A 17,475-nucleotide genomic window follows, 5' to 3' on the forward strand; every position below is an offset into this window, starting at 1 on the left:
ATAGGAAAGATATGTCAATAAAAACAATTCATGCTTTTAAAGTACATTTGTTACACACCTGCACTCATCACCCCTTGCACTCCTGTCTCCTTAATGCAGCGCTCCACATCACTCAGATGCTGAATGTTCCCGTTAGCAAATACAGGAATATTTACAGCCTTCCTGTAAGACGTCATATTTTTCAGTTGAAATTTTTCATTTGATTGATATTGGTACCTTGAAGTTGGAATGTTCAAAATGTCATACATTTAGCGAGTTTTTGTGAAAGTTCTTGTGAAAAATATAGTGCCATGAAAAAGTATTGGCCCCTTTCTCAAATTCTTATATTTTTGCAGTTTCCCCACTTTGTTGAAGATAAGCAAACACATTCAAATCGCTGACAAATATAACCTAAGTGAACTTAAAAATGCTATTTTTAAATGGTGATTTCAAGGGGGAAAAAAAACTAGTTACCTGACCCTGTGAGAAAAAGTAATTAGCACCTTTGCTAAATCATTAATTCATTGTGTCTAATCACAATTTTTGGTTAATTTTCACTGATCACACCCAAGCCTGATGACCTCCAGACCTGTTCAAAGAAGAAAACACTTCAACAGAACCTGTCCCGACAAAATCAAGTGGGACAAAACATCTGAAAAAGCTGCAACAAAATGACACGATCCAAAGAAATTCCACAACAGTCGAGAAATACATTGACATCGATAAGTCTGGAAAGGGTTACAAAAAGCCATTTCTAAAGCTTTAGGATTCCAGTGAACCATAGTGAGAGCCATTATGCTCACATTGAGAAAACATGGAACAGTGGTGAACCTTCCCAGGAGTGGCAAGCCTTCAAAGATTACCCCAAGAGAACAGCAATGAATCATCCAGCAGGCCACATAGGAACTCAGGACAACTTCTAAAGAACTGCAGGTCTCCCTTACCTCAGTTTCGGTCAGTGCACATGACACAACAATAAGGGGCAAAAATGGCACCGTTCCAAGGTGAAAACCACTGCTGACCAAAAAGAACAAAGGCTCGTCTTAATTTTTGCACAAAAAAAAAAAAAAAAAACAACAACAAAAACCAGCTGTACGATTCTCAAGACTTTTGCGAGAATATTATGTAGGCTGATGAGATGAAAGTTCTTTTTGGAAGGTGTGTGTCTCATTACATCTGGATAAATGCAGCACAGCATTTCAGAAAAAACATCATCATACCAACAGTCAAACACAGTGGTGGTAGTGTGATGGTCATGGGCTGCTTTTCTCCTTCAGGACCTGGACATCTTGCAGTGATTGATGGAACCATGAATTATGCTCTATGCTCACAGAAAATCCTTCAGGAGAATGTTCAGTCATAAATTTGTGACCTCAAGCTGAAGCGCACTTGAGTTCTGCAGCAGGATAACAATCCAAAACACACCAGCAAGTCAACTTCTGAATGGCTTAAAAAACAAAATTTAGGTTTTGGAGTGGACAAGTCAAAGTCCAGTCTTGAATCCGATTGAAATATAGTGGCATGACCTTTAAAAAAAATATTTAATGCTCGAAAACCCTCCATTTTTGCAGACTTCAAACAATTCTGCAAGGACGAATGGGCCAAAATATCTCAACAGAGATGTGAAAAACTCATTGCCAGTTAAAGAAAACGCTTGATTTCAGTTGTTGCTGCTGAGGATGGCCAACCAGTTATTAGGTTTAGGGGGCCATTACTTTTTCACACAGGGCCAGGTAACTTTGAATAGTTTTTTTTTCATTAATCAATGAAATCATCTAAAAACAGCATTTTAAGTTCGCTTGGTTTATATTTGTCTGATATTTACATTCGTTTGATTATCTTCATCATTAAAGTGGGGAAAATGCAAAATATATAAGAATTTGAGAAGGGAGCCAATACTTTTTCACGGCACTGTATGCTCAAATTTCATTCCTCAAATCTTATCCGACTTCCACGAAATGATTCAACATATCCGCAAACGGCAGAAGACTTCAGGCTATCTCTTGTGACTTGGGCTCACCAAGCTGGGAAATAATAAAATTTTAACTTAATTAGCTTCCCCCCCCCCCCCTACTTTTTGGGATACTTTTTTCCAAAATGCAAGCACATGACACTGATGAGAAGTGATGCTGAAAAGGAACTTTGAGACTGTGAATCCCGGGATGCACATGTTATGGAAACAATGAGCCCCAGCCCTGGAACAATGAGTCCCTATCATCATTGGAAAACGCATAGTAATCCTTCACTATAGCACGGTTCTTGCTTCGCAGTCCCAATATATTGCAGATATTTATTATAGTTGTTACTCTATATTTTATACTGTTTGTGCAATATTTTTGTGTTGTCCATTGCTCTCTCTCTCTCAATATATTATACAGTTTGTATTTAGGCCTGCCACGAAAGCAAATTTTTTAGAACGATATATTTTCCCAAAAACTTTCATGATAAACAGTACTAATCATTGATTTTTTTTTTATGCCACTGAAATAATGATATTAGACCATAATAAAGAATTATACACATTTACTAATTCTGCCCTGTTAATCAAACATATGAGCACAACTGTGTACCTTGCTCTTATTTACTAAATAAAAGTACGGCTGCATTTCACAGTAAGAGCAAGTCAATAAAAAAGTTATACGTGTTCAAATAAAGTGCTTAACTTCAGAAAAATAAAAGTTTGAATTTCCCCTTTTCTGTTTGGCATCTTGACATGACAGTGAAGTCTCAAACAATGTTAATTTTTTTTAAATTTGACAAATCTTAACAAGTGAACCGTTTTAGAGGTTGTGTGTGTTCAAAACCATTTTGTTTCATAATGGCGTTTCACTTACAGTATACTGTATGCAATTTTAATAAGAGCTCTTAGTAGGAACTTCCCACAGGGAAGTAGAAACAAAAATGACTCTGGCCGTTCCATTTTTCCAAGCGCTGTTTGTTCTAAGTGTTCTCTCCTTCATCGGTCATTTTCTAATCTTTCTCCGTCTTTAACTCAACCTCCACGCCGAGTCTTTTTCTCTCGCCCCTGCTACGTTTCTCCTCGTCTCTGTCGCAGTCATTGATTAGGGCTTGAGATGCAGATTCGATTGGTTGAAGGGCTGAACTCGCATGTGATTGGTCAGTACGGTTCATCACTGTCGTAAAGCCAATAGAAGTAAAAATAAGGTCTTGAATCATAACCTCTCTTTTTCGGCTTTGGTATGGGTCCGTATGGGACTGCTTCTGGGACCACTGTCCGTCAGTTAGTGAACTCTGGTTTAAACAATGAAGCCACGATCTAGCGAGCCAGCGCAAGCTGCTTACCTCTTCAGTTCGCTAGCTAGTTAGCTCACGAGCTAGCGAATATTATTAATAGGTAACTTTCCCCGAAGTGTCCCAGTTGTGTGCCACTAGGGAGCCAACGTCGTTCCGCCAGCGGCTCATTGTGTCGTGAGCGCAGCTCTGGGTGTTACCCCCACAATGAAAATTTATCGAGTCCGAAAAAATGTCTTGTGCCCATTGTATTTACGGAACGCTAACTCGCCCACCTCTGCCTCTGATTGGCTAGCACCAAGACAGGACTCGTATATTTAGTAGTGTGTCGCTGAAGCACTTCAGCAACACACAGATACTGTACGGAGGAAAGCAATGTTGTGCGTCGGACACAGATTCACCAAGCTTTATGCATTGCTGGTCATTTTTGTCTCAGACGCGGGACGCAGATCAAATAAGATGCCTGCTCTGTACAAAAATTTTATTTTTCAGGTGCATTTACGAAACTGATATTGGGTTAACTTCTGCTCGTACTTCTGAATGTTGACTAATCAATTATTTTCCTTAACTCAATGGATTTATGACAGAAAACGTTTGGACTCTGGAATTAATTTTTTAGATTAAAAATTAAAAAAATGAATTCAACCGTGTCACAAAATGGATTGGGGTCTCTACTTCAAGGTAGCATTCTTTATAATGTATTATCCCGCAAAATAATAAGAAATTACAATTTTTGCTTTAGAAGGGAAGAAATATGTCTATTTTTAATATAGTACATGATCAAAGATTTAAATAAGATTATTGCAGCTCACCGGACTGCTCTGACATGCTCCCAGCTAGCAATTCCAGTCATTGCTCCTTTCTGGTCTTTGGTTCTGCCATGCACTGTGAGTAGCTGAAGATAAATGGGGGAAAAAACAAAGCAAAAAATACATTATGTTTTTAAAACACAATATTTCCTCCTCTAAACATAATTCAGGGCTCGAAGTTCACCGATTCCCAATTGCAAGTCAAAAAATAGTCATGGGCAAGCAAGCAAAACACAACATTCCCTGATCGGGCAAGCATTTGAAAATCAATATTGTATGTAGGGATGTCACAACATTCACAATATCTTGAAATTAAGTGCCTCGATATCGTCATGGCCTTGTGTTGGCATAAAACAATGAGCCATTGTGCTTAAAATGTAGCTTGTGCCGTCAATACGAATCCAAGCCGCTTAGTCAGACTACACTTCATTTCCTTGTTTGAGTGCAAACGCACCCGATTGGATGCATAACTCATGTGACCATGTGTGCACATCTAAAGAAACACACTGATTGACGTGACCGCAGCGTTGAGGAGTGTGCTAACATTGCAACTTGCTATGACGTACTACGTCACTACACAATCATCTGGGTGAGATAAAGGCGCCTTGTTGGTTATCCCAGCCTCTGTCCCAGCAAACGTGGACCCACGCAGACCCAGGATTGGTTGCCGTGGACATTCACTTCGCGAAGCCAGTGTCCTGGTTCACGGCGGCTGCTGCCAGGAAGCTTCAGTTGCGACTTAGAACCAGGTCCAACTAACTGATTCCATTGGAATTGTACACCTCCAACAATGCCAGTTCTCCTTCACAACGCTAACAATCAATGAAAAAAAAAACTATTGACGGGCTAGCTAAAATTAGCATTCATGGGTGGGATTTACCTTCAAATACCAATATTCACACACAATCTCCGTACTGACACATAAAGGCACCAATGCACGACACTTAAATAATTGATAACCGTATAGTCATGGATAAAATATTCGTAATTAGTAATACTAATATTTCCAATAGTATTAATTCCTAGGGGAAAATGCGTGCAACATATGGATCAATGGTCCAACAGCCCCCTGAACAGATTGGCTTTGACCTCAAGGGTTCCAATGTATTGGTAATACCCATTGACAGTGTCAATCAAAACTGAGTACTATTATTGTTACAAACTAGGAAGAAGTTTTTTATAGAAAAATCTCATTTTACTGTGCAAGAGGTCATGTTGTGGCCGCTTGGTGTATGAATGAAACGGGATTAAGTTTCATAGCATTATCAGAGTTCATACCTGGCATCCAGCTTTCTCCAACATCTGGGCATAGCAGACAGTCTTTTCGATGTCCTCAAACACACGGATCTTACACGTGATAGGGACAGACAGCTTTTCGTTTGCTAACATGACTGTTAAATGAAAAACATTGTTTTTAAGATTATTACTACAGTAATTTGTAGAAAAAAGTAAATCACAGTGAAGATCTGCCTTGGGACTAAAAAATGGGTTGCTTTAATTTAATTATGCACACTTGTGCAAGCAATCATTTCAGCCTTTTTTTTTTTTTTTTTTTTTAAACCTTCCCTCTTGAAAAGATTTTTTATTTTAAAATCGATAGAGTTGTCCAGATCAGGGTCCGACATTAACGGTGGCCTACTTCACTGTGTCGGGCGCTCACCTAACTATAGACACTGACGCACTTGAGTCAGTACAAATTTCTAAGTCACCAAACATTTTAAGCTGCCGAAAATTGCCCAAAACTGCATTTTCAGTGTCGGTCTGAAATTATTTTATCACCGAAACATCCCGTCCAAGACATGTTGTGATGACGAAAGGAGAAACCGTAAAAGCACGGCCTGACTGGATAAACGGGCGGGCACGCATTCGGGTTAGCCTCAAGACGATAGCCGAATTGAAGCTAACGCTGCTAGCCTCATACAGAAGCTCGTACTTTGCAGGCTGTACAATGTTATTCTGCCCTCCCTGATCGTACTTTAAGCTGTTTTACTGACACCCAAGTTTTAGTTTACTGTAAAACTAAGCGCAGAACAAAAATAATTACCCTCATTTTATATTTAAATACAAGAAATCGCCAGCTTAATGCTCACAGTCAGCGGAAAAACATATACACGGGCTAGCTAATATTTGGTCACAAATAACGAATATTCATACACAAACATCATAGTAACACACACAGACTGGTAATATAACAATACTCACGGGCATATATTCTTCCTAATCTGTGAATACGTTTATTAATATATCGCGACTATCTTCTACTCTTTATTTCTCTTTTTTTTTTTAGCTTCAACGAGTAGCGCCATGCATCCTTCGCACAACGCACAATCACAGTGGCTGATTTTTAAATAATGTATTCGCAAATTATGGTGGAAAATAAGTATTTGGTCACCTACAAACAATGAAGATTTCTGTCTCTCACAGACCTGTAGCAACTTCTTTAAGAGGCTCCTCTGTCCTCCACTCGTTACCTGTATTCATGGCACCTGTTTGAACTCATTATCGGTATAAAAGACACCTGTCCACAACCTCAAACAGTCACACTCCAAACTCCACTATGGCCAAGACCAGAGAGCTGTCAAAGGACACAAACAAAAATGTAGACCTGCACCAGGCTGGGAAGACTGTATCTGCAATAGGTAAGCAACTTGGTGTAAAGAAATCAACTGTGGGAGCAATTATGAGACAATGGAAGCCATACAAGACCACTGATAATCTCCCTCGATCTGGGGGTACATGCAAGATCTCACCCCGTGGGGTCAAAATTATCACAAGAAGGGTGAGCAAAAATCCCAGAACCACACGGGGGACCTAGTGAATGACCTGCAGAGGTGGGACAAAGTAACAAAGGCTACCATCAGTAACACACTACGTCACCAGGGACTCAAATCCTGCAGTGCCAGACGTGTGCCCCTGTTTAAGACAGTACATGTCCAGGCCCGTCTGAAGTTTGCTAGAGAGCATTTGGATTATCCAGAAGACGATTGGGAGAATGTCATATGGTCAGATGTCTCCAGATCTCAACCCCATAGAAAATCTTTGGAGGGAGTTGAAAGTCTTTGCTGCCCAGCAACAGCTCCAAAACATCACTGCTCTAGGAGATCTGCATGGAGGAATGGGCCAAAATACCAGCAACAGTGTGTGAAAACCTTGAAGACTTACAGAAAACATTTGACCTCTGTCATTGCCAACAAAGGGTATATCACAAAGTATTGAGATTAACCTTTGTTATTGACCAAATACTTATTTTCCACCATAATTAGCTAATAAATTCTTTTAAAATCAGACAATGTGATTTTCTGGATTTTCTTTTCTCATTTTGTCTCTCATAGGTTAGGTATACCTAGGATGAAAATGACAGGCCTCTCTCATCTTTTTAAGTGAGAGAACTTGTATAATTGGTGGCTGACTAAATCCTTTTTTGCCCCACCGTATAGTCATTGACTGTATAAAAAGTGACATGAAATCAGACTAAACGTTTTCTGTTTGAGGTCAATTAAGTTTACCAAATTTTTTTCTATCTGCGAAATGCCAGAATAATGAGAGGATTTTTCAGACAACAATAATAGACAAAGACAATGCCGTTATGGCTAAAAGCATTTACACATTTTCAGCCACAAATGTATTTATTTTTATTTGGGGTTTTTTCAACTTTCTTATTTTAACATATTTTACTTATAACCAATTTATTTTCTGGTTGTTCTTTTGAGTTATATGTAAAGGTTAGTGTTGGTAGCTGAATAAATACAAAGTTTTCAAATAAATGAATAATCGTGTTTCTTAATCATGATTTCAATATCAATCAAAATAATCCTGATTATTATTTTGTCTATAGTCGCCCAGCCCTAGTGTAGCGTCCCTTACCCCCTTCAAATTGTGCAGGCGCGCAACAGCTGCAAAGCAAACCCAAACAAACATGTCAGATCATACAGCCAATAGCACTCACCATAAACAAATGAAAAAATGTACAGCTAATCTATATGATCGTATGGGCAGTGATCGGCAGATCTCCCTCACAGAATCTGCAACACAAAACCCTCATCGGAGGACCCCAAATTATACATAGTGTGCTCAACATTAAGGCACAAGATAAAAGCATTGTTGGAATGTCAGTGCTGAGTAAATATTTTAATAATTTTGTAATTGATGAATTCTGTTAAGCAGCATTATTAATTTGTGCCATTGCAATGCCTTGATTTTACTGAGGTTAGTACAGTCTTCGCCATGAATGCAATTGTACTAATAATTTCTTAAAGGGGCTTAAATAATACAGTATAAAGACACTAAATACAAAATAATCACTAAAACTTAACATATTATATCATGAGTACATGGCGCCAGTACAGGTTCTGACAGGGCCACCACAACTTGGTGGCCACCCCTCAAAAAGGCTTGACGTCGGACCCTGCAGGTTATACGCCACAATAATGGTGGAAAAAAATTTGAAATTACATGGTCCAATTTTTTTTTTTGTATCCTCTGTATAATGAATGGGTAGTTTTCACTTGTGAATAACAACATTGGCAGCAAATTAATACCAAACCGACGGTTAATCTCGTCAATAAGTGTGCAGATCCCTGCCTGCCATGCCAGATTAAAAATATCCAAAAGTTGTACAGTATTGTATATGCATACAGGCGGGGAATAATAATTGAACGCCGGATTTGTTAAATTTTCTCAAAGAATTCATAATTTAAAAAATGTCATGCTTGTTTATTGACTATGGTAAAGGCCAGTCACAGGGTCACCAGCCAATCTATGTCAGCCAGAAATCTGATTTAGTTGTTGGGATAAAATACTTATTTCACTCAATAAAATTCAATGTTTTATAACTTTTTCATTTCTTATGTAATTTTGACTGATATTCTGTCTATTATCACTAATTAAAAATAATTACTTCCCCCACTGCTACAGTTACAATGCAGCTAAAAAAACAACAACAAAAAAACAACAATGGGGTCTACACAAAATATCTCTTTTTATAACAACCTGTGGTCATACAAAAAAGGCATTACCCATTTTTTTTAACAGCTCCCATTCATCTTGCAGGAAAACTCCATAGTGCCCTTCAACAAGAACCGTAAAAACTGTTAGTAGTTTTCATGTTGTGGTCTCTGATGATTTTGATTATCATACACTTAATTTCTGTAAAAAGGCCAGGTACCCCTTTTAGCGATCATCTGAGGACAACCCAGGTTGAGGTCAATGGCATCACAGTAGTTCTGGGCCAAAAGAGCTGCCTGAATGAACACATCAGGATCATTTGCACAAAACTGGGGGGGGGGGAAATAATTCAAGAAAAATCATTAATTTCACGAATACAATCTAAACAGTCCTGACAGAAATATAGTACATGAATATCATGAGTCAACATTTTAGCAGGCCTGGGCACAGCAAACATATTACTTTGAAGAAAAAGTTATTCAAAAAGGACTATTTTGTTTCCCCAATTTCTTCAGCAGACAGTAACATTAAATAGCACAAATAATACTTATGTAGGATCAGGGAAAGGAGGAAAAACATTTAATGTGTATTTAAGAGAATCAAGATAAGATTATCCTTGATTGATCCGTGGAGTGGAAATTCGACAGCAGCAAGCAGATAGATTACTGTACAAAAAATAAAAGAATAAATGGAATAAAACTGTGAAAAAAAAGAAAAAGAGGAACCACTGTAATTAGCAATGTGACAAGTGGCCGCCATCTTTGTGGGATTAAAAAAATAAAAAAACAATAGGGTCATCTCAAATCTCTTAATTGCAACGTTTTTACCTCTTTGCTCTTTGAAACATCCAAAGAATGCCAAGTTGTTTTCATGCTGCCAAACTAAGGAGCGTCTCATTTGTATTAAACGCGCATCTAGGTGCGAGGATTAAGGCTTGACCATCGAGGAGCTTCCATGGACTAGTTTGAATTGAGGCACCTCTGATGTATCCTATGCGGAGGTCTTATAGCTCATCGAAGGTGATGTATGAAAATGGGGGTGTACCAGCTAGATTATAAACACGGCAAGACTTCTAATTGCATAATTATTAACATGTTTTCACCATTCCTTGATTATTTTAGTTTGAATATACAGTAGTTAACAAGTGCAATTTGATTGGACCATTCGCTCCGTCACAGAGACTTTAAATAACTAAATAATAATGAAAATTAAACTAGAGGCATTAGATGTGGCGAGAGAGGGATGAGTTTTCATAAGATCATTTAATAATATTTTACTGTCTTGACATGCAGCGCTTTAACACACCTTTATATGACAAAAACAGGTTTTTTTTCCCGAACTGAAAACTTCACCTTTAAGTTACAAAATATAGGACAGTGGCTAATTACATAGTCTCCAGCCAATTTCAGAAAGAAGGGGTCTAGTTTGTCATCAATCGATGCCATACTTGGGTCTAATTTTTCAGTGGTCTGTTTAGAGCAAAATGTACATACTGTAAAAGGGGGGGGGGGGGGGGGGGGACATGCTTTGTTATAGTACAAAATATATTCCTACCTGAGTTATTAGTGGTCGGTCTTCCTCACAAACCTCATTATAGAGGTTTTCTCTCCTGTAATTAGCATCACGAACGAATACCTGCGCATGCAGCATGGGCGTGTAACAGAGGTGAGCGCCGTGGCGACGGCTAAGTAGACGCCATGCCAGTTCGCTCTGATCCACCATGGGTGCCACCACGAAGCAAGCTTCTTTCAGGGTTTTCTTCCAAAAATCCAACCCCTGAAGCTTTGCCATCTTCACTGACTGTATCAGACCAGGATGTCCAAAACGGGTAACACTCTGCAAAAAGGTTTGGATCCATTGAAATGTATTTATCTCATGATCTACATGAACAGACAACAGACAATACATTTTGAATTCCCATATCGCCTTTTTAGCCCACCCATAATTTTTTCTTCCATTCGACCCAAAGAATCCATTTTCTACCACTTATCCTGTTCAGGAACATTGGCTGGGGTGGGTAGTAAGGCTCTATATTTAATCCAGTACATTGACTTAAGTAACTTTTCGGAAGACTTGTGCTAGTCTGAGTAGCTTCAATGCAACATACTTCACTATTTTCATTTAGAAAGAAAGCTATCCTTATTCCGTTACTTTGAGCTACTTTCATTTGCAGCACGGTATGTTGACTAACTAAGTTATTCATTTGTCCACTTGAGACCATCCACACACGCTACATAAGCACATGCTTTTTCTGCTTTAATGGCAAAGTCAACCATGCTGGCTAAACCATTAGGCAATGTGGCTCACAGTAATGGTCTTGGCGTTGTAAGCAGCGCAAAGCATCTTGGTGCTTGCTGTTGCTTCCCAGAATTCACTGCAGTGCTCTTTTTAACTAGGATGTTGAAATTCAAGCTAAATATTGCTCTTTACTTACATTTGTTTCATATTGTTATGTGTGCATTAGCTATACTGTACATCGGGCGAGGTTGACATTTGTGAATTTATTTCCTGAAACTTTCACGATGGCTTGTGTGTTTAACAGCGGCATTCCGGTCATGCTTTTTGCTCAATAAAATGAAACTGGCAATCATTTTCAATAATATAATAAAATTTGGAGCAATTGGTAAGTAACTATTTTGCCTTTTGGAACAAACCCCTTTGACAGCCAAATGCGACCCCCTTCTTGCGAATGCCACATTGAGCAAACACAACTGTCCGGAACTGGTAACGCAGACAGCGACGGTGGCCCACTGTGAAACTACAACCCCAATTCCAATGAAGTTGGGATGTTGTGTTAAACATAAATAAAAACAGAATACAATGATTTGCAAATTATGTTCGACCTAGATTTAATTGGATACACTACAAAGACAAGATATTTAATGGTCAAACTGATGAACTATTGTTTTTAGCAAATAATCATTAACTTATAATTTTATGGCTGCAACAGGTTCCAAAAAAGGGTCATGTTTACCACTGTGTTACATCACCTTTTCTTTTAACAACATTCAATAAATGTTTGGGAACTGAGGATACTAATTGTTGAAGTTTTGTAGATGGAATTCTCTCCCATTCTTACTTGATGTACACCTTCAGCTGTTTAACAGTACGGGGTCTCCGTTGTCGTATTTTACGCTTCATAATGCGCCACACATTTTCAATGGGAGACAGGTCTGGACTGCAGGCAGGCCAGACTAGTACGCGCAGTCTTTCACTACAAAGCCACGGTAATGTAACACGTGCAGAATGTGGTTTGGCACTGTCTTGCTGAAATAAGCAGGGGCGTCCATGAAAAAGACATCACTTGGCTGGCAGCGTATGTTTTTCCAAAATCTGTATGTACCTTTCAGCATTAATGGTGCCTTCACAGATGTGTAAGTTCCCCATGCTATTGACACAAACACAACCCCATACCATCACAGATGCTGGCTTTTGAACTTTGCGTCCATAACAGTCCGGATGGTTCTTTTCCTCTTTGGCCCGGAGGATACGACATCCACAATTTCCAAAAAGAATTTGAATTTCCACTTTGCATCAGTCCATCTTAGATGAACTTGGGCCCAGAGAAGCCGGCGGCATTTCTGGGTGTTGTTGATAAATGGCTTTTGCTTTGTATAGTACAGTTTCAAGTTGCACTTACGTATCTAGCGCCGAACTGTACTTACTGACATTGGTTTTCTGAAGTGTTCCTGAGCCCATGTGGCGATATCCTTTACACATCGATGTCGGTTTTTGATGCAGTCCCGCCTGAGGGATCGAAGGTCATGGGCATTCAATGTTGGTTTTCGGCCTTGCCGCTTACATGCAGTGATTTCTCCAGAGTCGCTGAACCTTTTGATAATATTATGGACCGTAAATGATTAAATCCCTAAATTCCTTGCAATTGTACGTTGAGGAACATTGTCCTTAAACTGTTCGACTATTTTCTCACACACTTGTTCACAAAGAGGTGAACCTCGCCCCATCTTTGCTTGTGAATGACTGAGCAATTCAGGGAAGCTCCATTTATACCCAATTATGGCACCCACCTGTTCCCAATTAGCCTGTTCACCTGTGGGATTTTCCAAACAGGTGTTTGATGAGCATTCCTCAACTTTCTCAGTCTTTTTTGCCACCTGTCCCAGCTTTTTTGGAACGTGTTGCCGCCATAAAATTCTAAGTTAATGATTATTTGCTAAAAACAATAGTATATCAGTTTGAACACTAAATATCTTGTATTTGTAGTGTATTCAATTCAATACAGGTTGAACATGATTTGCAAATCATTGTATTCTGTTTTTATTTATGTTTAACACAACGTCACAACTTCATTGAAATTGGGGTTGTATTTGAGTGATTGCTCATGCAACGAAGCTAGCTGCTAAATGCTAACGTAAACAAGCCCTGAAGCACATTCCATCTCGTCCGTGATTGCCAAACTATTATCTTATCTTCCTCCCCCATTCATGGAATGAACACAAAAACACTTCAACTGCCACCACGATTGCTATGCTGCCCACGGCATTATTTTGGTTATCTTACAGGAACGACACGCTTTAGCGTGATACAATCATTACTATATGCATGCACTCTGTAACGTGCTTCATCTTCAGGTGATTTTACACGGATATGCGTGTCTTCGTCCCAACTTCGTTCACACAAGTATTGCAGACTACTGTTGTTTCCAGATGACAGACGTTATCATCCCTTTTTGGAACTATTTCTTGCTCACTAATTGCTAACTTGTCCTTCATGTTGTCTCCGTGGAACAAAGAGCTGCTGCAGGGGAAGGAAATTCTGCGGACTGGCAAAAAAATTAAATCAATGATGCCCGTTTTCCATATCAACCATTAATAAAATATCAATCAAATCAAGCTTCTCGATATATCGTCCAGCACTACATAGAGCCAAACAACTACTCACTCTTATGTTCATATGTATAGACAATATACTGTAGAGGCTTCAATAAAGCTAACATGATGTTTATGGAATGTGCGAGGAAGCTAGAATATCAGGAGCAAACCCACGCAAGAAGGAGAACATGCCAACTCCCACGGCCCAAGCACAAATATGAACCTGGATTCTTTAGACTGTACAGCATTCGCACCAACCAAACGCTGCACCATACCTGAATTGGAACCCGCAGGGGCGATTCTAGGATGAGAGGTTTAGGGATGCTGGGATTTCATTTTAGCTCTCACATTTTCGGGGTACTGGGATTAATTTGAAGGGTTCTTCAGCACCCCCAAAATGGGCTGGAAATGCCTGTTAATAATATTTTGAAATATATCCAGATGTCAGAAAATAAAGACTGGGTGACTCAAGGGGCTAAAAATACGTTTTTGTGTGGCTCTGCATAAAGCTGTACAAAGTACTAATACAGGTCGCCCTAATCTAAAACTTTTTCAGGGAAATAGTTTTTGCAATGTCAAACAAGAATATTCATATTGGCAAGCCACTAGGTACATTTCCAATGAGGTTCCCATTAAAATGTTGGCGACAAGTCACACATTGGAGACAACAATTATCCATCCATTTTCCATGCCGATTGTCCTCATTTGTGTCATGGATAACTTGAGCCATTGCCAGCTGACTTGGGGCTGTGAGGCAGTAGTACCCACCACTTGTCTGCTGTGCTGCCCAAGGTTATCATCAAAACTATAAATTAATCAATAGGTATGACATCAAAAATGAAACAAGAAACATGCAGTATATATTTGTTCATGTCCAGCATTATGCAAAAAAATAAAAACAATACTAAATTAATGCAGGCGTTCAATTTTGATGTGGCTCCATAAATCATTTACAGCATTTATTATTATTGATTATTATTGCTAACCACTCTCCTTTTTTGACAGTTGCAGACAGACCCCTTGCTTTGTTACATTTATGATATGCATGTGTATTGTCTACACACATTGTGCAGCTGGATAAACCTGAATGCTTCATGGATTTAACCAAAGCAGGTGCTGTGTATTGTGGCCTAAGGAGTGGTTGTGGCCTAAGGAGATCAACACCCTATATAAAAGGTGTCCGAAATTATTAGGCCACTTCTTTTCTTTAGACAAAATGGGGCATAAGAGATTTAACTGACTCTGAAAAGTCAAAAATGATCAAAAGTCTCTCAGAAGAATGCAGCACTCTTGAAATATAAAAGATATTGGGACCTGATCACATAACCAAACATTTTGATGCGAACAGTCAACAGGGCCGCAAGAAACGTGCTGAGAGAAAAAGACACAAACTAACTGCCAAGGATTTAAGAAGAATTATGCGTGAAGCTACCAGGAACCCATTATCTTCAAGTTCTGTCATAGTTCAGAACTGCAACCTTGCTGGAATACCACAAAGTACAAGATGTTCAGTGTTTGGAGACAGGGCCAAAAAAAGACCACCACTGAACAGGACACGTAAACTGAAGCATCTACACTGGGCCGAGAAATATCTGAAGACAGATTTCTCAAAGATTTTAAGGACTGATGAAATGAGAGTGACTCTTGATGGACCAGATGGACGGGCCCGTGGCTGGATCACTAACAGGCACAGAGTTACACTTTGACTCAGACAGCAGCAAAGGGGAGGTGGGATAGTGGTATGGGCTGGTACTATCAAATATGAGCTGGTAGGACCTTTTCGATTTAAAGATGGGCTCAAAAAGAACTCCCAAACATACTGTCAGTTTTTAGAAGACACTTTCTTCAGGCAGTGGTACAGGAAGAAGTTTGCATCTTTCAAAAAGACAATTGCATTTATGCAAGACAATGCTCCATCACATGCATCCTAGTACTCCTCTACGTGGCTGGCCAGTAAAGGCTTGACAAACAAAAAACTGACCTGAAACCAATTGAGAACTTGTGGGCAGTTCTTGAACAGGGGATCTACAGCAAAGGAAAACAGTACAGCTCTCGGAACAATGTCTGGTAGGCTGCGGTTTCTGCCGCACAAAAACTCGATTGACTACAAATCAAGAAAAAGACAGAATCCGTGGATGGATGACATCACCGTTGTTGGAAAGGGTGGCTACGTTGATCACTTTTTGTTTATATATATCAGTTTCCATTGGAAAGTTTTGAGTTGTTTGTTTATAATTCTCACTTAAACATTTAAAGTGAGATGGGAAAATGTGTTTTTCATTTAGTTTCGTCATAATTCTGCACACCAATTGCTGCCTAACAATTGTCCACATATTGATATTCTACTATTAAAGCCTAAACCTCACTTTTACTTTGTTAAAAGTGTTTGAGTGTGTGATGAATAAAAAATAATTCTCAAAAATGAGACACCTAATAACTCTGCACGCGGTCTATGTGCCCTAAAATTGGCTGGCGACCAGTGAAGGGTTCCCCTCCTCTCGCCATAAATCCCCTGGAATAGATTCTAGCTCAACCACGACCCTAATGATGACAAGTAGATGGATAACTTATCGTCGGGTTCAGCATTTCTTAAATAGCTTCTTTAAATTCAAAGTTAAAAAAAAAAGGTCTTGTGCACACATGGACTACATTTATCAGACGGACTAAAGCAACAACACAAAAACTAACTTTAGTTTAATAGTTTTCCTTCGCGGCAGTCCGCAATTTCTCTTAAAAGTATTACGGCTCGTAGTGCGACGCCATGTTAAGCAACGCAGTCTGTGCGCATGCACGACACAGCACGCGTTCCCGGACTTCTCCAGTAAACAACAACCTGACGAAACACAAATCACACGGTTCATTGTCGTTATGTTACATGCAAAGGTTGCGTGTCATACTCACGGTAAATATACAATAGCTAGCTCGTTGTCGTTTTCAGTGGCTCCTGTACACTATGTCCGTGACGTACTTCCGATTTCTCCAGTGATCGGCAGATTTCTGGTGAACTTCCTGCTCCATTCACAACAGCAGTGATGAGGGGCCGGGGAAGCCCACTCACGATTGTGAGGACTAACAGTTTTGATCATATTTTAATTTAATTCAATCCCACTTGAAACATAAAGTGGGCATAGTAAATAATTTAGCCATGGAGACAATAGATGCGTGACACTGGCCAAGACGTCATATTTAGTTGCCGTGTCCATGAAATGACTTTTTTTCCCACAATCTTTATTGAACACATTCAGTATACAAATAAAAACAGACCAACACAGAACATAAGACAAAAATATTACAAAACAAAAGCCAGGAGGATTTAGAAAAATATCAAACGAAGAACACAAATTAACAGTCTAACAGTTTTGTTTTTGGAGTAAAACTTTGTATGAATGTATTGTCTGGTTTCCTTCCAAAAATCAAAAGGTTTTGAATGACAACATTTTGATTTGTGGATATGGAATTATCCATCCATTTCCCATATCGGTTATCCTCACTTGGGTCGCGGGCATGACAACCATTCGCACTCACAGTCACACCTACAGGCACTTTAGTGTTTCAGTCAACCTAGCATGCATGTTTTTGGGATGTGGGAGGAAAGTACAGGGCGAACATAAAAACTCCACACAAGCGAGGCTGGATTTGAACTGTGAGGCAAATGTGCT

General features: G+C 39.2%; 1 protein-coding gene across 3 annotated transcripts in view; it reads right to left on the reverse strand.

Moving 5' to 3' along the window:
* Window positions 1-16,989, reverse strand: part of dus1l (dihydrouridine synthase 1-like (S. cerevisiae)) — a 42,971-nt gene extending 25,982 nt beyond the window's left edge. For all 3 annotated transcript variants that reach the window (XR_009770048.1, XM_061700069.1, XM_061700070.1), the window contains exons 1-7: window positions 16,718-16,989; window positions 10,539-10,820; window positions 9,205-9,313; window positions 9,056-9,106; window positions 5,319-5,431; window positions 4,044-4,126; window positions 59-162 (exon numbers count right to left, since the gene is read on the reverse strand). Coding sequence is in view for 2 of the 3 variants with exons in the window: in XM_061700069.1 (XP_061556053.1) it covers window positions 59-162; window positions 4,044-4,126; window positions 5,319-5,431; window positions 9,056-9,106; window positions 9,205-9,313; window positions 10,539-10,775 (697 nt within the window). In the remaining variant the exon portion in view is untranslated. The remainder of the gene's footprint in view (window positions 1-58; window positions 163-4,043; window positions 4,127-5,318; window positions 5,432-9,055; window positions 9,107-9,204; window positions 9,314-10,538; window positions 10,821-16,717) is intronic.
* Between the last annotated feature and the right edge of the window lie 486 nt (window positions 16,990-17,475).

This window comes from Phycodurus eques, chromosome 16 (genome assembly GCF_024500275.1).
Source record: "Phycodurus eques isolate BA_2022a chromosome 16, UOR_Pequ_1.1, whole genome shotgun sequence".
NCBI lineage: Eukaryota > Metazoa > Chordata > Actinopteri > Syngnathiformes > Syngnathidae > Phycodurus > Phycodurus eques.